We start from the raw sequence: 22,733 nt of genomic DNA, 5'->3' as shown, positions 1-22,733 counted from the left end.
TATATGAAATTGTTTTTATATATGCGGCCAGACGTTTTGTGTCATATGAATAATGAAAAAAAAATAAAATAAAAACCATAGAAATTATTGAGAGAGAAAAAGAAAAAATAAAAAAATTACACGTTGCAAAAGTAAAAGTTTTGTAATATTGATAAAATTATTATAAGCTTACTGTTTTTTTATTCTGAAGTATTCTTAAATTCTGAGCAATATCGCAATTGAATAATACAGTGGAAATTGAATTGTAGAAAAAGAACGAAAAAAAAATGAAATAATATAAAAAATTTAGTGTAATTTATATTGGCGTGAGGATATATTTTATATTTGTGAGTTTATCGATCAGATAAAAATATGAAAAAAATATCATAGATGCATATGTATAATGTAATCAGACTATGTCTATGTTACAAAGAGGATTTTAACTTTATAAATATGTTTTTTATACAAATACATTACATAATATGCTGCTGAAGAATTTTTTTTTTATCACGTGTATTTTTTGAACAAAGAAAACCATGAGCGAGGTTTTTTGTTTTTTTTTTTTCTTTTTATTATTCGGCTTTGACAAAGTCAACCACAAGCCGAGTGCACACAATTATTCATTTTTTTTTTTTTTTTTTTCTTTTTATAAATATATATCGAGAGATAGGAAAAAATAATATGAAGTAAAAATAATTTTTGCAACTCATGCATTGCCAAAGTCTTGAATATTTTATGACAGGTTGAATATATATCTTACCAAGAAAAAAAAAATATATATATGATAAAATTGACTGAAATTATTTCATTGAATTTGTGGACTTGAAATAAATGTGAATGTCAGTATTGTATACGTGAGCATGGTTTGTTTAGAAATAACCGAATGCTATTTTTTGGATCAGTTTATATAATAATGCCAGATAAAAAAAAAAAAGTTTACGTGGAAAAATGAAAATAAATATAATGTAAAGTAAAAAAAAATATTATTTGAAAGGTGACAGCTGTTTTGTCAGGCAAGTCACGTATGTGCTTAAACTTTTATTTTTTTATTGTCATTGTAACAATAATTTAACAAAGTAAACTAATAACAAACTCGTAAAAAGAGGATTTTTCTTCTAAAAAGATTGGGAATTTAATTTATTTTCAAAGCAATTAATACATTTTCTAATAACAAATACTGATGAATATTTATTAGCGATTGGAAAATTAATAAAAATTAATAATCAATGTTATTCTTTTTATGGTATATGAGCTTTTTTCTTTACAGTAAAATAAATTAATTACAAGTAGAGAAAAAAAAAATATATACACACAATTCTATTTAACAAATTGTAATTTATTATTAAATATAAATTTTTTAATTTTTTATAAATAATTAAAAAAAAATACAAAAGTTTTATAAAGTTTGATGATAATATTAAACAGGTCTTACTAATTGAATATCTGACAAACAGACGCCTTCAAAATTTTCCTTCAAATAATTTTATCTTGACAATTTAAAACTACCATGATTATAACTAACCAAATCTACAGTTTTAAATACCAAGTAGAATGATGATAAAAATAAAAAATGAAAAAAAATAAAAAAGTTAGCATCAACTTTTGAATTTTAAACTGATAAAATTTAATTTATTTTTCTCGTCAGCGAATAAGTTGAAATATATTATTTAAATCGAAAAATTCTTATTTTATTTTTTTTATTTCCTCTTTATTTTTAAAATTATATTCTTTATTGCGTATATTCTTATTTATATTTATGATCAACGTGACGACCCTATTTCACATAATCTCTCTTTTTCAGCATTGTCCCATTTTTTTTCTCCAGATTTTTCAATAGTATACATATCATTTTATACTCAGCAGCGTCACATACGTTTTATCGAAATTCTTCGATTCAATCAATCCGTGCGATGAAAGACAAGAGCTTTGAATTTCAATTTTTCCTACTGTATTCTATTTCACTCAAAAAAAAACCTCCAAAAAAATATTGAATTTATTTTTTACACTCATTGGCAATTGCAATATGTCTATTTGTTTTTGTGTGGTTGGAAAAAAAAATAAAAAGTTTTTTTATATTTTCTATTGATCTATTTTCTTATACATATATTCTCAGTTTTCATTGTAATCACAATAATGATTCCAAAATGTTTTTTCTTCTTTTTTATTTTCGATATAAACGGTCTTTCATGCGTTTGAATTTCTTTAGTAAAAAAAAAAAGAAACAAATCGAGAAAAGGATGGCCTTATAACTGAAAATCGATACCTCAAATGAGGTCAGTGTTTTGTTTTCCTATGTACTCGTTCAATTTTTATTTATTCTCTAATATTCAAAGTTATTTTTGAGCTAAAAAAAGCGTTCAGATTTAATAATTTAATTTATGTTGATTAAGTATAATTACATACTAGTTGACTCAATAATTATTTCGACAGTTGTTCCAATAATTTGACTACCTGTTGTAAAAAAAAATTGTAAATATTTCAAGACTTGTAAAAACCATCAATTCAAACTTCGATCAGACTTGTTTGCCAGGTCTGATTCAGGTTTGAACCCCATGATAATCCCAAATCCCAATTCAAGACTCGATATTACCCAATATATTTTTTTCTATTTTATCATTGAGATGTCTTTTTAAAAATTTCCATTAAAATACTTCGAAGATGACAGATGAAATGAAAATGAGTTTTTTAGATACCTAATGAGAACAAGACGAAAATATAGGTCAAAAAAAAAATATATACATATAAAAAGATGGCAATCGCGTGCGGTTTTAAATTTTTTTTAAGTTTTTTTTCCTACTTTTTTCATTGTGGGTTCTTGTGCTTTGCTAACAAGAAGTTTTCACGCTCGTTTCATGACAACAAGCACTTCCCGGCATGCGGTCCATGGCCCTCTTCAAACACAACAAAGATGAAATACCTACATATATACATAGAGAGACAAGCAAACCACAGGTATATGTGCATTCTTTCATGTAACGGTCATGGTTCAGTGCTTGTAAAAAAAATGTGCCCTCCATTCATTCAGCTTATACTTGAGATTTATACAATGTTATAACAAAAATATATAACAAATAAAAATTCACAATCATTTGTAATATTTACCTAACAATCCAAATTGACACGAAATAAAATTTATTTCATTCACAATAAAAAAACGGAAAATATATAAATTCAATTGATTGACAAATAAGATATATATTTTTAAATTGAAATATATTTTTAATTCATTCAATTTATTGCCTGTGACATAAATCCTTTTATTTTTAAATACTCAATTTATTTATTTTTAAATTAAACATTATATAAATTTATTTTTTTCAATTCTTTTGTCTAGGCTATTTTAATGAAACTGTAATAATTGTAATTGAAATTATATTGAGGCTTTAGTTATATATTTTAAGTTGAAATTTATCATGGGCATATTGACAATTTAATTGGGTCAGTGTTGATGATATGCAAATGTATTTAGTCATCGTATTATCTCAGCTTCAGTTAACGATATATTTACCGAATAAATTTAATTAGATATAATAATGAACTTATACATGACAATGCTGTGCACTGTATATATAAATGAGAGGAAAAAAAAGCTATTTTTTTGGGTAATTTTATCTGTACTTTTTCGTAGTCATTGATTGTTGATATGATATGAAATTGTTGTGCAAACAGTTTCATAAATTGATGCTAAATTATCATTTAAAAGACCTACTTGTTTGAGGTTCATAATGAATATAAAATTATGATGATTTAATAAATTATAATAATAAAATTAAATTAAAGGAAAAGACAACAATGTGTCTCGTTTAATTTTTACCGGAAGTTATATTTTATTATTACTGTTTATCATGCGTTCATTTTGTCATTCATCTTCGTCATATAATTTGGGATAAGTATAAGTTATGTTGAAAAAAAATTTATATAAATATATAGTAATAAATAATAAACTTGATACAAGTGTAGCTAAACTGAAGAGTATATAAGTTTAAATATAAAAATAATTGAATGAAGAAATTAAAAAAAAAAAAAAAGCAACAAGAAGAAAAAAAAAATGCTTTTTTATTTATTTTTTTTTTTTTGCTCAATGAATTAAGAATAGAGAGCCCGGAGACTGGTGATGAAAATAAAGGAAGCCATGAGGTCCAACGAAGTAAAGTTAGTTTAAAGCCATACATGTAGACCGGAAGAACAGAGAAAGCTTCAAAGTATGTAGAGTGAATCAAGAGGAAGAAAAAGAGATGAGAGAATATAAAAATAAAATGTCTAGTATAAAAAAAAAAAAAAAAAAATTAAAAGGTCGGAAGGGAAATAGAACGGGTGGACAGGTCGTACTTTATCTCGCTTGCTACACTTGTGTGCGTTTTTGCAATTAGCCTAAGGCAGTTGGTGATGCTGCTGCTGCAGTCAGATGCAATGGCTCTTCTTCTTTTGCCGAGTATAAAATTTGCCATGCAACTTGTTAATGATCAAAAAGTTTTCTTCTAATTGTGATTTAGTGTTATTAATAAAAAAATAACACAAGATATATAACTATAAAAACTAATATTTATTAAAACTGTTTTAACCTGCAAATATACAATTTTTTTTTTTTTTTTCGTTCAAGAAATAAATTTCTTCATTAAATATTAATTTTTTAAATTAAATTAACATAAAAGGAATAATATTTAAAATATAATTTTATTATTTTAAATTCATTTATTTAAAATAATAAAAATGTCATTTTTTTTTCATATATTGTTATTTATTACTTTAAGATATTATTACGCAGATTGACATACGCCAAGGCGTGGCAAAGAATTTAAATTACATAAACAATTTACATAGACATTAAAAAAATTTAAAGAAGCCAATATATGAATTCATGAGATTCACAAAGTGCTCAATTATAATTTCAATAAAGATCGGACACATTGATAATCTACAGCTCTCATCGTATATGAATAACATATTTAAAAAAAAAAATAATAAAAATTATATACCTTCATAATATTTTCATATACAATAAATTATGAAAATAAAAAAAATAATAATAAGTAGCATCGTTTTTTTAAATCAAATTTTGACAAAATAAAATAATAAAAAAAAAAAGAAAAAATAAATAATAAGTTTATCGCAGTTATTTAGGATCGTTAGCGACAATAAATCAGTAACTTAAGTTGGTTATTGTAATAAATCAGTGGACGCACCCCAGAGAGAGAAAGAGAGAAAGTGCCTAGAGGGTTGTCGCAATACAAAATACATATATACATTAACCAAGTATGATATGTATATAGTACATAACAGTCTGCATGTTGGGTGACGACGAGAACGACGAGGACGACGACCGCCTCAGTACGTAAGCTGAGGTTACAAAGCAGGCAATACGAGAAGTCTTTATGGACTACTGCATATATGGTCGTTAGTTAGCTCGTATTCACTATTCCATTGTTGTCTCATTCGTCTTGGATATATATAATTTTTTTTTTCATTTCTTCTTTCATTACGATATTCAAAAAAAAAATAAAAAAAAACTGAATATAAGAATGTATTATTATTTCAATTTTTTTTTTCTTTCTTTTTCTCTCCTTGTACTATTATTTTTTATTTTTTTTATGAATGCGTGTGTGGTATCGTGTCTCAAATGATAATAAAAGAACACTCACAAAATATGATGTGTCATGATAATCATGATGTGTATCAGATCGCATACAATGCCTGCAACTGGAATGCATTTATGTTATTGACCGATAGATGTGCTTCTATTTATCTTTTACTATGTCATTTTTATTATTTTTCTTATTACAACAGACAAAAAAGGTTTAACGTATTATCATATATAAGGTGTACACAAAACCAATGAAATAAATTTAAAGGGAAAAGGGAATAAAAAATTTAAATGTCATGTAAATTTTTAAAATTCTTTTTTTTTCTTTTTCATTATTATTTTTTTTCCCGAATATAGATACGTTTTTTTTTTTCGTCGCTATATATTTACATGCATGACATAGTTGAATAGTATATTTGTCTAATAAATTTTTCATTTTTGTTGAGTACATTTAATAATTCAACGGCATCTTGTATTTTGTTGAAGGGTGCAAGAAAAAGATGGAAAATGGTTAAAAAGTTATTTACAATATCAACTTGACGAAAAAAAAATAAATATACTTGTGTTATTTTTGTCATACCCTTAAAATTTATTAAAAAAATAATAATAATGTATAAATTTTATCACGTTTAGCCAATTTTTTAAATATATATTAGTTGATTTTTACAAATCTGAATTTAGGAGGGATATAATTCAACTTTATTGAGAGAAAAGTAACGTTTTTTAAAATTCTGAGATCTTGAACATATTTTTTTTTTTTTTTTTTCTTTCCCCAGTACAATCTTGTTACGTATTCGAGAGTTTTCATCGTTTTTCTTATACATTTGCCGTTTGCACGAGCTTTTCCCCGAAAGAAAAAAAATATAATAAAATAAAAAAAAAAACTTTTCCATATAGCTTTTCAATGGCCGGAAACCCAGACGTGGCGTGATCGAGAAATTCAAAGCAAAACTTTTTTATTACCATAAAGAGAGAAAAAATGAAAAAATAACTTATAAAACTAAAAAATGAATAGTAATAATAATGATGATGATGATAAAAAAAATAGTATGAAAATTATTAGGCATCTCTCAGCCAGTTGTATGTGTTGTGAATGGCTTCTTTGATTCTTAACGAGTGCCACCCTCTTACCAAATGATACCACGTGCAAAGCCTTAACTTATATATATACAAGTGGCTAAGAAAAAACAAGTATATATGATATTATAAAAAGAGAAAAAAATTGTCGGCTGAATGGCCCCAGCAGTGGCAATTAATTCAGGAAACACCGTCGGGAGTTTCTCGACTGAAAAAGAATATTTATCGTTGGTCGAAAGATGCACGCAATCTTTCTCTTTTTATAATTTCTTGTATGAAAAATAAAAAACAACAAATATATAACTCATTTATTTTAATTTCTATAGTGACATTTTTTTTTTTTTTTTCATAATTGAATATTATACATTATATTTATTTATGAAAACATTGAGTAAATAATTATTAAATATTTATACGTTATCTCATGTAATTATCAGCTTATTATTTTATTTATTTTTATTCATATATTTTTGAATTTAATAATATTCCTTTGAAAAATATATATGTATATAAAAAAAAAAAAATAATTTATAACGTGAGAATATATTGTTGAGGGTTTAGATAATTTACGAGCTGTTTGGTTATGATCAATGGACATAATGACATTCAGATGACCAGCTGACATTGTACAAACTAAATTCCGGATCTCTAAGTCATTCGTCAAGCCCATTCATCTTGTCTCACTTTTTATATATATATTTTTTTTTCTATCTCGTTTAATATTTAAGCCAGAACACGCAATCAATGCCTACTTAAAATTCTACTGTCCCTCAAAACTTGTCGTTTACAAGTCACATTTTAGACGCCTTTTATACATTATTATATCACAATAAAGATTGAGATGATATATATATATTTTTTTTCTTTCTATTTTAAATTAAATTTCAATTGAATTTAATTTAATTTAGTTGAATTTTTTAAACCAATTTTTTGAGATGAATATTTTTAATTCAATTTGGTGCGCTGCATATTTTTAAATCAATAATTTTGATTTGGCTCGTGATTAATTGTCGAAATTATTTAAGGGACAATTTTTTGAATAAGATTTGCCTGCGGCAATTTAATCGTCTGAATAATTCATCGCTCGATTGAGTTTTTTTTATTTTTTTTTTATTTTTATACATTCACTTTTGTTCAAGTAATACTTTTTTTCCAATAAATTTTTTTCAATTTGAATTTATATATTTGTTGATAAAAGTACAATGGAATTTTCAAAAGGTGACCTATCTTTTGTTGAAAAAAATTCTAGTGTTTGATGTAGTTTTCGTTGAAGTAAAATAGCAGAAAATTAACTGTTTGTCGAGATATTTTTATGGTCGATACTTTAAAGTATTTATCGACTTTATCAATATTTACCTCAATATTATTTTTTTTTTTGTCATATAGTAATTCTTCTTTTATTTTTTTAATTTTTTTTAAAACTTGTATATTCTGTTAAGCTGTTTGATAGAATATTTTTTATAATAAAATTTATACAAACAATTAATCTAAAAAATATAATCCATGAAAAATAATTGTTGACATTTAAATATTTTATAATGAAAAAAAAAAAAAACCGGTAATCCGGATTAAGTAAGTCTAATCAAGTCTTTCATTTAAATATTCACTTGCTCGTCTTTTAATTTACTTTAACAAATTTATCGTTTTTATCTATTTTTTCTTAAAACACAATAAAACTTTTCTGAATTTAATTTAAATCAATTGATAGATTTTAATTAAACTTTCAATATTGATTATATAAATTAGTAAGTTGATTTTTTTTTTCTTTTGTTATTTCATTATATTTTGAGATAATTTTATATCAATGACACTGCTAGTTTGTCAGAAAATAAAGCAAAAAAAAAAAAAAAACCTGAATAATTGCTAATATTAATTTTTTAATAATATATATATTGAGGAAATATAATGTTCAGTCAATCAGACGTGATATAATTGAATTGCCATAGTATAGAAGTCAGTTTGAGTATTGAATGTTATCGACATTTCAAGCTGTTTGCACTTCAATATTAAGTGTATATCAAGATGTACCTTTGAGTGTAACTGATGTCCATCTGACACAATAGATATTTGTGTTTGTGCATCTAGACCATTTGATGCAACAGTATATATCGATATGATCATGTGTGTATATTATTAAATTTTATATTTCTTTTTTTGCCAAACATTTATATTGAGAAAGTGATATATATATATATATTTCATGAAGGATCACATCCCAACAATTTGGAGGATCTCATCGTGAAAGTTGTAATTACTTTGTAAGATAGTAGACGCTTTATCTTGCTTTTATTTTTATCGATAAGTAATGGGAATATCGACAGATGTAATGCCGTCTTTCAGACTATCCTTCTTAATTTTTTATTTTTTCTATTTTTTATTCCTTTAGTTTTTTAATCATCTCACACTCTTATCCGATTCGTGCTCTCTAAGTGATTATCGAATGTCTCAGGAAACAATTTTTTTACCTGTTTATATGTTTTTTTATTTTATTTATTTTTCTCAGATATTTTATTTTGAAGGATACAGTTATATTGTTTTTTTATTATTTTTTTCAATAAGTATTGTGAGATGCTTCATGGCTAAATGAATCAGGATTAATTTTATTATGAATAGAGTAATTTTTTTTTAGATTTAAATCAATATTTTTATAATTCTAGCCTTGGCAATATATAGGAGTGTCTGTCAAAATTGATTGAAATGAATTTGATCGATTGAAAAAGAAAAAAAAAAATTAAATATAAATATATATTTATTTCAATGTGATCAAATTCCAAGCTTGCTTTTATTTATTATTTTTTCCGTTAGAGAATTTTTTTTTATGAAAAAAAAAAAAGAACTGAGTGAGCATGAGTTGGAATGACATAACTCTCGACCTGTCGTAGGATGAATTTTGAATACCGCCCGATATAAAATCGCTCTGTTTTTTTTTTTTCATAAAATAACAAATACAATATATTTTTTTTATTCACAGATGAATAATAGTAAAATAAATATTTCATATGAATAATTAAATTCAAATAAAAGTATGAATTTTAACAAAAAAATAATGATGGTCAAGATTTAATTAAAAATAAAAACAAAATATATTTGCTAAAAGGGAGAAATAAATTTTTGCACTCGAATAAAAATTAACAAAATTTATTTTTAACAATATAGAAAATTCCAGAAAAAAGGGAGAATTTAAAAAAAAATATATAAATGAAATAAGAAAAAAAAAAAACGTCTCACCCAGGAGAGAACAAAGCTTCCTGTCTCCATACAAACTATATCGTATATTCTCAAGAGACTGTAATCCACGAGATCGGCATCGTTACACCCCTCGTTATTCTAATATCGGTAATGTGATTGGCACTTTTATTTATCGAGGGAAAAATATTTCTAGCTGTTTCAGTAACGCGTTGTCTTCAAAAGTTACATAGAAAAAAAAATAAAATAGACTAAAAAACAATAAATAAGTCTATAAACAAATAAAATATCAAAATTTAAATTCAATTTAAAAAATAAATTATATATATTTCAATAGCTTTTTAAAAAATAACACAGACACATCGATTGAAGAATCAAGTTCAATTGAGATCACTAATGATGTCGACAGACATCAATAGAGTGAAAATTATCAGAGGCAAAGTTTAACAATGATTGTAATTCAACAAGAGGTCTGATTTTTAAATTGTTCAGTCAATGTGGGTCTAAAATTACTACAAATATACTCTTCATTATTTGTTACCCAATTTCTCACACTTATATATTATATATATATACAATATCATTAAAATTATATTATTATAAACATTAACAATGAAAAAAAAGAAAAATCCCTTTTAAATTTATTCTTCATCAAAAAAATACTAAACTATTTGAATTATCAACATTTTCATCAATGATATAATATAGAATAAATAAACAGGATAAAATTTTTAATGGATTTACTTGTAATATTGCTTATTGTTATTATTTTTTGAGCAAGTAATTAATATTTTATATGAATGCAAGCGTTGATGAACGTTCAATAAGCTTTATTCATGCTATTCACTAAACTCTTGGGATGTAGCTATCTACTTAACGCTAAATCATCATTATCATCATCATTATTTTTAATATTAAATATCTGTTTTTATTTAATATTCTCTCGGTTAGTAATAATAATTATTATAACGATAATAATATTAGCTTATATACATTAAAAGTAGCTTTGGTTTAAAAAAAATATAGCTTGCATATTTAAATTAAATTATAAATAATATATATTATATATTAGCAAAATGATTTAATCTGTTTTGAGAAATTAAAGAAATTTAATTTTGTAAAGTAATCAATGTAATGATCGATCGGTCACTTTCATCGAGTAGTTTCAGCATCACCAATTCGTGTATCAAGCCAGAACGTTGACCTTAATTTTCTAAAAGGCTGAAAGCCAAATCTAATCAATCACAGCAACGTAATATTTTATCATGGTAAAATTAAATTTGAAAAAAAAAAAAAATGGATAAACAAACAATATTGACATTTAATTTTCATAAATATTTTTAAATAATATACCAAGGAAAAATAGAGGAAAATTATTATGATTAAAATAACATAATGCTATAATATATATAAGGAAAAAAAAAAAAGAAAAATATCAAAGTTTAATATGAGCAAGCTCTTCTTTATATATGTGGTGTATTATATGACATAAGCCACGTGCATTATGGGTATATATATAATTTCATACTGTGCACGTGCGGAACATTGAGTCAGTAAGAAAAAACAAAAAAAAAAAAAAGTTTGCACACGTAATATTGCGTAATATACACGCACAATTCAACTACGAATTTTTATTTTTTTTTATAATTATATATTGTATACACCTTTTGTGTTTATATTTTCACATTTATTCACATTTAATAATATACATTCCGTGAATTTGAAATAGCTTGAAATTAACTTCTGCTTTTAAACTACTCATATCATGTATATCCCAATTGAAGCGATATCAGTAGATAATAAAATAGTACAATAAATTCATGCGTTTTGTTTGATTTACAATACATTTTTTTAAAATATCTCTGGCATATTTATTTTATATATACAGACAAAAAAAATTTCATGAATGCGGGTAATACACTGTATTTGTTGAATAATTCTACTGAATTTTTTTTTCCATTTTTTTTTTATAAATATAAAACATAATGAATTAAATTCGCATTTGATAAATTCGAGCAATGAAATATATATATTTTTCAGGATTCTAGGTCAAATGAAAAAATCATATATAATAGGAGAAAAAAAGAAACAAAAAAAAAGTAAAAATCATAAGCTTGGATGATGTGTATTTTGTGTAGAGTAATTAGTGGATTAATGAGGTAAAGCGATTGAGAAGCATTTTTATAAAGCATATATAGTGAGGGTTTTAGTCAAAAGGTGCTTAATGATGATGATAATGAAAAAGAAAAAAAAAGACGAAGGGTAAATTGATGGGGTGGTGAGGGGGTTGACTGAGGACAATCGATCATATTTTTATTGATATTTTGTTAAAGAAAAAAAGAGCATTTTATATATTATTTTCGTTGAAGCAATATATTCGTTGTTGTTGTTGTTGTTTTTGATGGCTGGTTGGTGATAATGCTAGACGTGGTAGTGGTGGTTGTGGTGGTAAGTGGTGGGTTAGTGGCTTGATTCTCTGTACCATATATTCACGTGATGTATTTGTTACGTCACAGAGAGCTGACTGAGCAATATACACTCTCAACAACATGGTCGAGCAACAAAATGATCTCAAAGTAAAAAAAGTCAATATGTATTTTGTTTTATGGAAAAGTATTTCAACCCTATTTTTTCTATTTTATATTTATTTAATTTTTTTTTTCTTTTGTTTTTTACTTTTAAGAAAATTCTTTATTTATCCACAAGATTTTTCTTTCTTCCGTTTAAAAACAAAGACCCGCAAGTTACATTTACTGCTGTCGTCATTTTTATTACAAAAACTACTTTTACGAATCTGTTTTTCTCTCTATAGATTTATATATATATATATTTTTCTTTTCTTTTCTTCATCTACCAATTTTCTTTTTCAGCACCTTTTTTTTTAGTTTATAAAAAAATAAAAATATATCGAGGGAAAAATAGGGAATATAAAAAATCATATAAAATAGAAAAATGTAAAACAAAAAAAAATCTAATAGTAATAATAGTAATAATAATATTGCTATATTACTTATTCTAGTCAGGTTATTATAATAAAAATTGTGATTTTATTCACAACTGAAATATTATTCTCATTGTTGGTGTTTTATATTTTTTTTTTTGGTAAAATTATATGATGATATTATCAATTTTATTAGTGTTAATATGACATTTAATGTACGAAAAAAAAAATATATTATATCAATTTATGATTATAGATTCAACAATAGAAATTTAGTTGAAAAAAAAAATATCATTTTGATCTTTTATGTATTATTTTTTTACACATAAACATGACAACCACGAAAAATATATATTTTCTGGATATATTCTTCTATCTCAAGTTGGACCCTACTTAAGTCTCATCATTTATCCTAGGTCTTATCTATTTATAAAAGTAACTTGTGCTATATGAGAGCTTTTTAAACCAACACACATTTATGTTTCTCATAATTTTCATCTTATATAAAATGAAATATAAATTGTGTTTCTTGCAATTTTAAATTATAAATATAATAATATTTTTTTTTTTAAATATTGTCAAGTCAATATTAAATGTTGTATGATTAATTGAAATTAATAATGATAAATAATATTGAAAATGTCAAAGAGATAAAAAAAAATTATTTGCAAATGATTGTTAAAAGTACAAGAAAAGCCACATTATAAAAATGGTATTTTGCATCGCGTGTTTTGTGACAAGTAGCACAAGTCATTTGTCATAAAAATAAATGAAGCAACACTTTATTTTAATTTTGTATATTTCCAGTATATATTCATATATTTATTTATATATATATATTTTTTTTTTTGCTGTTACATTTTCACCTATACAATCATACAGTCATAGCTCGTTCTCTTTCTCATTTGATATTGTCAATGTCACCCAACCCTCTGTATCACCATCCGCCCCATTACTCATCGTACAAATTATGACTCTAATTTGCCTCTAGTCGCCTTCTCCCCTTTCTCTTCTTCTCTCTTATATATTCCAACTGAGTATTAAAACAAGTAAAAAATTCTAATGAAAAAAACAAAAAAGTACATTTTAAAAATAGAAAAAATATACTTGGCAAATTTAATGGAAAAATAATATCAACAATGTGCAAATTATTTTTTAAAAATAAAATTTTTTGAAAATAATTTAAAAAGTAAATTTTAATGAAATTTAAATAATAAAAATAAAAACAATTTTTCAAATTAAAAAAAATTAAAATATATATACAATTAGATAGAATAAAATTTACATAATATAGTTTATCTTTTTTTTTTTTTTTTAACAAACTTAATATAAATTGAATGAAAAAAAAATTTAATAAATAAATGAAAAAATATTAAAATACAAAATCGAAATATGGATTATTGGGTGATGCTGATGCTGATGTTGGTATACAAAGTTGTATATATTTTCGAGTTGAAAAATCTCTTGGGGTATTTTTTTTTTATTCCTCTGGGATATAATGAAAGTAAGAGAAAGAAAGAGAGGCTGTGAAAATAAATAAATAAAAAAATATAAAATGAAAATAAATAAAAAAATAAAATATAGTGAGTACAGAGGGTTGAGAGAAAATGAGAGAACAGGGTGGTAGGATTGGCGTGAAGTCGCTCGAGAAAATCATGGCAAAGTAGCGCTTGTCGAGTTGTCTTGTTCTTAGACTTTTTTTTTTTCTACTTCTATTCGTCCATCAAGTTGCTTCAACTCTATACTCTCAGCTACATCTTGTCTAGCCTAGTCAAGTCCACCTCATTCCATTTATCCAGCTAACTTTTATCTTTCTCTACATCTACATTTATGTATTTTTTTTTTTTTTTCTTATCATTTCTTTATCTTATTTCTCTTCTTACTTTTCTTTCGTCTCTGCATGTACAACATTGCCGCCAAGATACGACTGGCAAGCCTTTTCCTTTTTTTAAATTTTATTTTCATCTTGTGTTCTCATCCCCTTATGTGTCACCGAACTCTTTACTCTACTACACCCTTCGTCTGATATTTTCTTGTCGTTCCATCCTGTGCAACCCACTCTCTTTTTGGTTCCTCTACTTGTCTCTCGACCAACCTCCCTCCTCTTCCATACTATATATATATACACAACCAACTACTACCCACTGACGGGCCTGATATTGATCCACCGACGCAACATTGCCGCTTGGTTATTACTCTTGTTGAAGCTTTTCATCATCCATACATACATTTATTATCTATAACGCACAGCAATAATGTAGCTGATGATAATATCAATATTATAAATGAAAATATTTATTAAAAAAATTGTGAAATTTTCTTGACAATCTTTTTTTTCTTTTGAAAAATAAATATAATATATATAAGGTCAAATGATAAAAGTATGCTTGTTTGCTATTGTTCATATATATTATAATTTATGACTACAAAATATTGTATTTTTTTTTGCTAGTGACTTATTAAACTCCTTTTTTTTTTGCACTATCTCACTGGTTTTTATTTCGACTTTACCGAGAGCTTATTTTTTTTTTTTCCTACCGTTTGTCAGAAGGTTTTGCTACTCTATTTCATTCAAAAAATGTTCCATTTTTATCTTTCTTTTTTTTAAAAAATTTTTTCATTTTTTTTTTTTTTTTTTCCTCGTCATTAACGAAGAAAACGGCGCTGACACATTCATTTATTCACATTAGGTATAGCATATAGAAATAAAATGCCAGGAAATGCCGGAGAAAAAATAAAAAAAAGAAAAGAAATAAAAAAAATAAATAAAAAAATTGAAGGAAAATATAAGGGAGGAAGAACGCTACTACGTGAAATACATTAAATAGAATTGCATGTTGCATGCCACTGTATACGATGGTATTTATGCATCAACCAACATTTGCAATACGAATACGATGAATTACTTATGCTCACCACCTATGTCTTTTCCTTCATCGCTGCTTTCCCCTCTTTTCTCTATTTTTTTTTTTATTTTAATAATACACACATGTATACACCACCATCACATTGCCAACGCACTATATATACTACTATGACATTATTATATTTATAAACTCGACGAGTGTGTCCAAGAAATATTTTAACATCACAACTAGTTATGCATATATTATTGCATTATAGCTTTCATCATACATGTATAGACAAAAGGTGAATATTCTCGGGGTGTTTTGTTGTACCACAAGTGCAACATAAAAGCGACATGAATTGTCAAGTTGGCTATTCAAACATGTCTTCTATCTGATAAACTATCTGTCACTTCAAAGTCAAATATGTGTGCATGAACGTTTGAAGGCTATTACTTATCACCGTCATCACTTATACTATATCATATTTTATTTTTTTTATTTTTTATATTGATTATATGACCAAAGTGCATTGACCATCGTATATAGATATATGATATTTTTTTTCATCCCTCTTTGCTTTTCTCAATGCATCATTGTTATACGTTTGATACTTTGATGGTATTTTTTTTATTTTTTATAAATTTCTTTTTTGTATAATTAATTGAGAATGATCAACTCAAGCAATTGGTAAAAGTCTTAATTATTATTTTTGTTGTCAAAGTAATCAAATAGTTAAAGCTGCTGAGTAATCGAAAAACAAAAAAGCACAAAACTTGCAATGAAGATTATGGAAGATTCAAAACTTTAATCAATTTTTATATACATATATATATATATATATATATTTGTATTATTATTATTATAAAAGAGATTGCTACTAAATTACAAAGTCTATTGCAGACAACGCATGTTAAATGGTACTGTTGGATTTTGAGCAAACTCATTTAGTTTAGAAATTAAGTCCAATCAGAAATTTTTAAATTCACATTGTCGACAGATGGAACATTTTAAAAAGCAATGGGTGGCAGCTCTTGATTATCATTTATCTTCTTCTTTTTAATATAAAAAATTCAAACTTTGATTTATATTTTTTTCTCTTTAGTAAAGTTTTTAAATATATATCTATGAACAGTACTGTTATTTAATAATTTTATATATATTTGAATTTTTTTTTTTTTGAAACTCATCAGCAGTTAAACAAAAGTTGATCTAAAGTTGAAAATGACATGCCAAAATTTTTTTTTAAATAAACAAATAACAGATTTAATGACTTGTAGAGACGACGTGTGCTCAAGCGACGAGTCATTTATTATGATTTATTGAGGCTATTTGAGTGGAGTAAATTCATATGGAATATGACAAAAAAAAAAATATACAAATAAATAATAATTATAATAATAATAAGATTTAGAAAAATAATTTGAAACAAGACATGTGGTGACTTGTGCTACTTGAGTGGTCCTCGAATTTCTTGTATTTTTTTTTACTCTCAATCTGAAAACGAAGCTACTATATACGTCCGTTTCATTTTTAATTTCATTTATCTTACAACTCACCCTTTCTCTCTCTCTCTTTTTCTTCATAATACATTTTTGAAAAATTCTCTCTCTACCACTTTGGTCGCATCCATACAAACAACATACAAAGCCGACGCGTTTAAAATTTTTTTCTTTTTTGCCAGAATAAAATTCACGACGCGTCGACACTCATCTCTCTTTTTTTTTTTTATTTTTTTATTTTGCAGCGAAAAAAAATACTATTCGTATGTCATCACACCTACACGTAAATTTTCTGGCCATTCGTTTCTTCAATTTTCCACTGTTGGAAATCACATAAATTTTCAGTGTCATTCAACAATTTTTTTATTTATTTATTTTTTTTTTCAAATCACTGATTGAATTTTTTTTCACAATACATAAATATAAATGAAAATTTTTATATTTTTTTTGGTATTTATTTATCATTAATCATTGTATTATTTATTTATTTTTTTTATTATAAAATTTTTGTATAATAGCGTTGTGCTTGTGCTGAAATTTCATATTTGAATTTGAAATATTTAGAATGATAAACGAGTATGTGTGTGTGTGAAGATGAGTATAGCCACTCAAATTTTCCATTCCCTCCTTTTTCAAGATCTCTTGACATAATATATATGCGCATCATCATATTTATCCCAAATGGCAATAAAATTTAACTAATTTATATTTTGCTATTATTATTATGATATTGTTCACTGTTGAGAATTTACCAGGGGGTTGTTATAAAAGCTCGTTCAATGTGATTTTTCTAACGTAGTTTAAAAAACCACCTACCATACGATATTATAATTATATATAGAAGAAAAAAAAAAAAAAAAACTTTTATACCTCTTGTTTATTAAATACAAATTTTTTCATTTTATTTTCTTGAACAATTTTTTTTTTTACCCTCCGTATATACCACCCTTCAGTGTAACGGGTATATGTTTGTGAAGTTGTTGAGTGCGCGAGGCATCAAAACATGAGCAGTTCAAAGAGCGAGGGAAACAACAAAAAAAAAAATGAGTAAAAAAAAAATCGTAAATATAGAAAGAATAAAAAAATGAAAAATAAATATGAAGGAAAAATTCCTATATAAAGAGCGATGAAAAATTTTCCTCACAGAAAATTTAGAATTATCTTTAGTTTTTTTTAACATAGAGAATTGAAAATGTTTATGAAAAAAAAAGGAAAAAAAATATATTACAAGTTTATTTTCCTTAATTTTTTTTTTCAACTCAACGTTTAAAATAAAAGTTATACTTTCCATTTTACAATGAAACTTTATTTCTTATAGAGTTATTTCTAAAATTGAGTAGAGAATTGACTATATATATATTGTTTTCAAAAGAATCTTTAATCAGTTTTTATTTATTCATTATAAAAGAGACGTAGTTCGAAAAACTTGTCATGTTATTTAACCTCACAATGTTTTTAAAATAATTCAACATAAAAAAAAAAATTATATGTATACATTAGTGTAGAGTCTTATTAAACTATAGCTCGTTGAGTTGACTGACTGTCAGTGCATGAACATCTTCAGAAGTCGTCGTAATGATGAAAAGAAAAAAGAGAAAAATAATTATTAACTGAATGTGGAAAAGCTTGGAGCTGTTTTATTTTTATTTTATTTTTTTCACGAGAGGCTAGGGTTGCGTGTAGAGTAGATACCCTGAGGGTAACTTCCTCATCGTATACCCTAAGAAAATGAAGAATAAGAAAAAAAAAAAAATAAAAGACACAGTCGAGAAGGAAGAACAAAGCAGTCCAGGAAAAGTGAAAAATAAAAAAAATACCAAAAACATTAAAAAGTGAGCACACGAAAGAAAAAGGGGAAAAATAAATGACGAAAAAAGAAAAGAAAAAAGGGATTAAAAAAAAAAAAAATGTCCAGCTGAAGCGTGGATGGTAGAAGTGTGATATCAAACCAACATCAACGTTATCTAAAAGTCTGGTAGTGCTGGTAAATATATATGTATAAAATAAACGCGTATATAGCGCTCAGTTTACACAAAAGTAGAGAAGGAACACAAACGGTATAGAGAGAACACGGCTGACGGTTAATGTTTTATATATATATAGCTTGGACAAGAGGACAACTACGACATACAAGGATAAAATATATACGAAGTAGAGACGGAAGCTAAAAAGCCTCGGATTTGGTAGATGGGTTATACAACTAGCGGATGGAAAAGACATCGGGTTGAGTCAGGTAACGGGATGTGTAGTAGTGGTGGTGGCGGTAGTTGTGAAAATGGAAAATGGTTTGAGGGTGGGTTTTCTCTCTCGATACCTTGGTTTATATATATATAAAATAAAGTGGTATGAGAAGGCTATGTGGTACAAGGCGGTAAAGTGGAAGAGACGAGAGAGGGACATGAACCAGAAAACGATTTTACAATTCGAACCAATGTCCCTAGAGGTCAAACCTCAGTGTGACTGCCTATCACTTGTACAAGGACTGCTTTTGACTCGTCTACGAGACGTGATCATGGATTAAACTCGTTGAAATTTACGTTTCTGTCTGTCGAAAATTTCACTGATTTTTATCTATTTTATTTTTTTCTATTTTTCTATTTTGACATGTTTTTTTTTCTTTTTTTTTGTCCTAAAAAATGTATCAATATTATTTTGTTGAAATTGATTTAAAATAATATATTTGTTATTAATATCATGTTACTGATTTATTATTATTTTTTTAACAAAAATATATTTATTTCAAATGAAAAATAAAATATTGAATGAAATATGGAAGTAAAAAAATTAAAAAAAAAAAGATATTTTGAAAACTGCAGTTGGAGATATACAATGTGTACAACTGAGAAGTTGCAATTGTGGAACCGGAAGCATAGCTTGGAACGAGTAGAATGAGGTTTATAAACTCATATATATATATATATGATGATGATGATAACAGAAATTCATAGAATAGGAATGAGAAAAGCCAAATAAAACAAAGTTTGTGAAATTGTAAATATATGTGTACAATACAAAATACAATGTTACTAAAAACACAACCGGGTTTATTGCTGGACATGGTTTTTCAAAAAAATTTTACTTGTATCTGCATTTGATATATACTGCTTGACGAAATAGTATATATACAAACATCAAATTTTATATTGAATCAAAAATTTTCTCGTTTATTTATTTTGCTATTTTTAGTGCATTTGATTTACTTGAATTCCAAGCTTATGTGTAAATAACATCAAAAGTATACAAATGCATTTTTAATACACTTAAACTGTGCAATGAAAATACCAAATTTAATATGTATTATTATTTGCATTTTAAAAATACACGTAAAATAAAAGCAAACATTATTTACAATTTTCTCAGTATTTTAATTTTTCATTTATTATTTTATCTCTTTTTTTTTTTGTTTAATATTTATTAATTAACATTCAACAGTGTTGATGAAACAAACAAAAAAAAAAAGAACATCCTCTTTAAAATTATAAATTTTTTATTATACACAATGGAATATTAAAAAAAAAACAAAGTTTATTAATTAAAATATAGCCTGTAGATAAAAAAATCAAAAATGAAATAATGAATATTAATTTGAATAATATATAATTGTATATAGTCTGGATGAGCAAAGACAAGAATAAGATTAAATATAAATCGGCATAACACAAAGAGTATCCCAATATTAGTGTTGTTCAATTTTAAAATTAAAATTCTCGCAATGTCGGCACGCTCAAGTATTTTTTTTTTTTATTGCTGACGATATACGTACACGTCTGATTAGGGGTTACCATTTTTTAAACGAGGTCAATTAGTACCAACCTTTCGCTGAATCGTCTACTCAACAATTTCCGAGAGTTCACGCTCCTATCTTCACTGCTCTTTTTTATTTTCAATTTTTTTTTTTTTTTTTTTTTTATTTCTTCTCCACTTTTACAATCATTAATTCTTCATTCTCTCAGCCTCTTTCTATTACATCAAACTATCCAAAAGACTTATAAACTATTTTATCTTTTTTTTTTTTTTCTTATTTTCTTTTCTATTCATTTATCGAATGATTTATCAAAGTCACTCGTATAAATTGGCTTGTTTTCACATTTAGATATTTGCCAAATTACATTTATATATTTTTTGAAAAAATCAATTGATAGTTTTTGAATTACAATGATAAATAATTATATAATAAATATCAAGAGAAAATAGTTATATACTTTGGCATATAACAGAGAAGAAAAAGATAAAGATCCAATATTTGTGTATGTGTTTTTCTCTGTGTTCACCCTTCTCATTTTAAATCATGATTCTATGAATATTCATAAGATATACATAATATACTATCTCGTCATATGCATTTGTGTGTGTGTGTGTGTTGAAAATTAACCAGATGCCCGATCGTTTACCAAGGGTAAACGTCATTAAATTCTTCGAAATTCTTCCCTCTAAATATATTCCCACCCACGAAGTATTATAAAGATAAAATAAATATTTTTTTTTTCCATCTCATTGATGTGATAAAATGTACATACATATATCCAAAAAAATGCAAAAAAAAAAAAATATATTTTTTATTTTATCATCATCAAAAAAACTGACAAGGGGAATATAAATAACAAATTATATTTTTACTCGGTGAATATATTAAATATATTATTGTTTATATTTTTTGATTTTAAATCTTACCGTCCATGTCCATGTCTTCGTGGAAGTGGTGGTGGTACAGGACTATGAAAATTATCCATCATTGAATATGCGTCACGATCAATTGTTTTTCTATCAAAACTTTCAAGTTGATCTAGCCTTAAAAGTTCAGCTTCACGTGGTGAATGTAATTCACAATGTGTTACATGTAATAATGGTCTCAAAGATGATACATCATTACCACGCTGTTGTTGTTGTTGTTGTTGCTGTTGTTGTTGCTGGGCCTGTGTTTGTGTAATAAGGCCACGCGGGACTGGCCCGACGACCACCTGATGGTCCTCACCATCCGCTGATCGTTGTTCGTCACCCCAGACTTCAAATTCACCCGCCGCCGAGTAATCACCAAAACCACCGTTACCCTTCACCGTGTCAATTTTGATAATACTTTTTCTATAATTATTATGTCTTTTTTCAATTGAACTAAAACGCAATGGCACAATACTTTGGGGTGATGATAACACTATATCCTCGTTAATATTATCCTTATTATCAATGTTATTATTGCGTAAAGAAGTTTTACGACGTTGCCAAGAAGGCAACGCCAATGAAAATGGAAAAATGTTACTCCGTTTTAAGCTAAAAGGCGTCAGAGTTACTATGTAATATTCAATTTATTTATTTAATTTTATTATGTAGATTTTTTTTTTTTACTTTTTTACTTTTTATATCACTTTATATTCATAAAATTTTGATTTACACAATTCACTGTATATTGCACACAATTTCACAACGAATTTTCAAATAATATTAATATTATTTTTTCAAGTTTTCACGATTTATATTTACACAATCATTTGTTGATAAAGTCAAATCTATATATTTGACTTGGACGAAAGAAAAATAATATCTATTTCTTTAGAAATAGATTAGAGATAAATGGAAAAAAAATATTATAAAAAACTGATAATATGTATATTTTTAAGAGTTTTAAA

General features: G+C 25.6%; 1 protein-coding gene across 5 annotated transcripts in view; it reads right to left on the bottom strand.

Annotated features, from left to right (window-relative positions):
• Positions 1 to 22,733, bottom strand: part of LOC122855575 (teneurin-a) — a 222,660-nt gene that overhangs the window by 34,254 nt on the left and 165,673 nt on the right. Inside the window, exon 1 of one of the 5 annotated variants that reach the window (XM_044157056.1) lies at positions 21,784 to 22,410. The exons of the other annotated variants lie outside the window; for them this stretch is intronic. Within the exon in view, the coding sequence (XP_044012991.1) occupies positions 21,784 to 21,845 (62 nt within the window). The 5' untranslated portion in view covers positions 21,846 to 22,410. Of the gene's footprint in view, positions 1 to 21,783; positions 22,411 to 22,733 lie in introns of those variants that run through there. 5 annotated transcript variants of the gene reach the window in all.

The sequence above is a fragment of the Aphidius gifuensis genome, linkage group LG4 (assembly GCF_014905175.1).
Source record: "Aphidius gifuensis isolate YNYX2018 linkage group LG4, ASM1490517v1, whole genome shotgun sequence".
In the NCBI taxonomy this organism is placed as follows: domain Eukaryota; kingdom Metazoa; phylum Arthropoda; class Insecta; order Hymenoptera; family Braconidae; genus Aphidius; species Aphidius gifuensis.
Note: the sequence above shows the minus strand (reverse complement) of the source record. Positions and strands in the feature narration are given on the sequence as shown.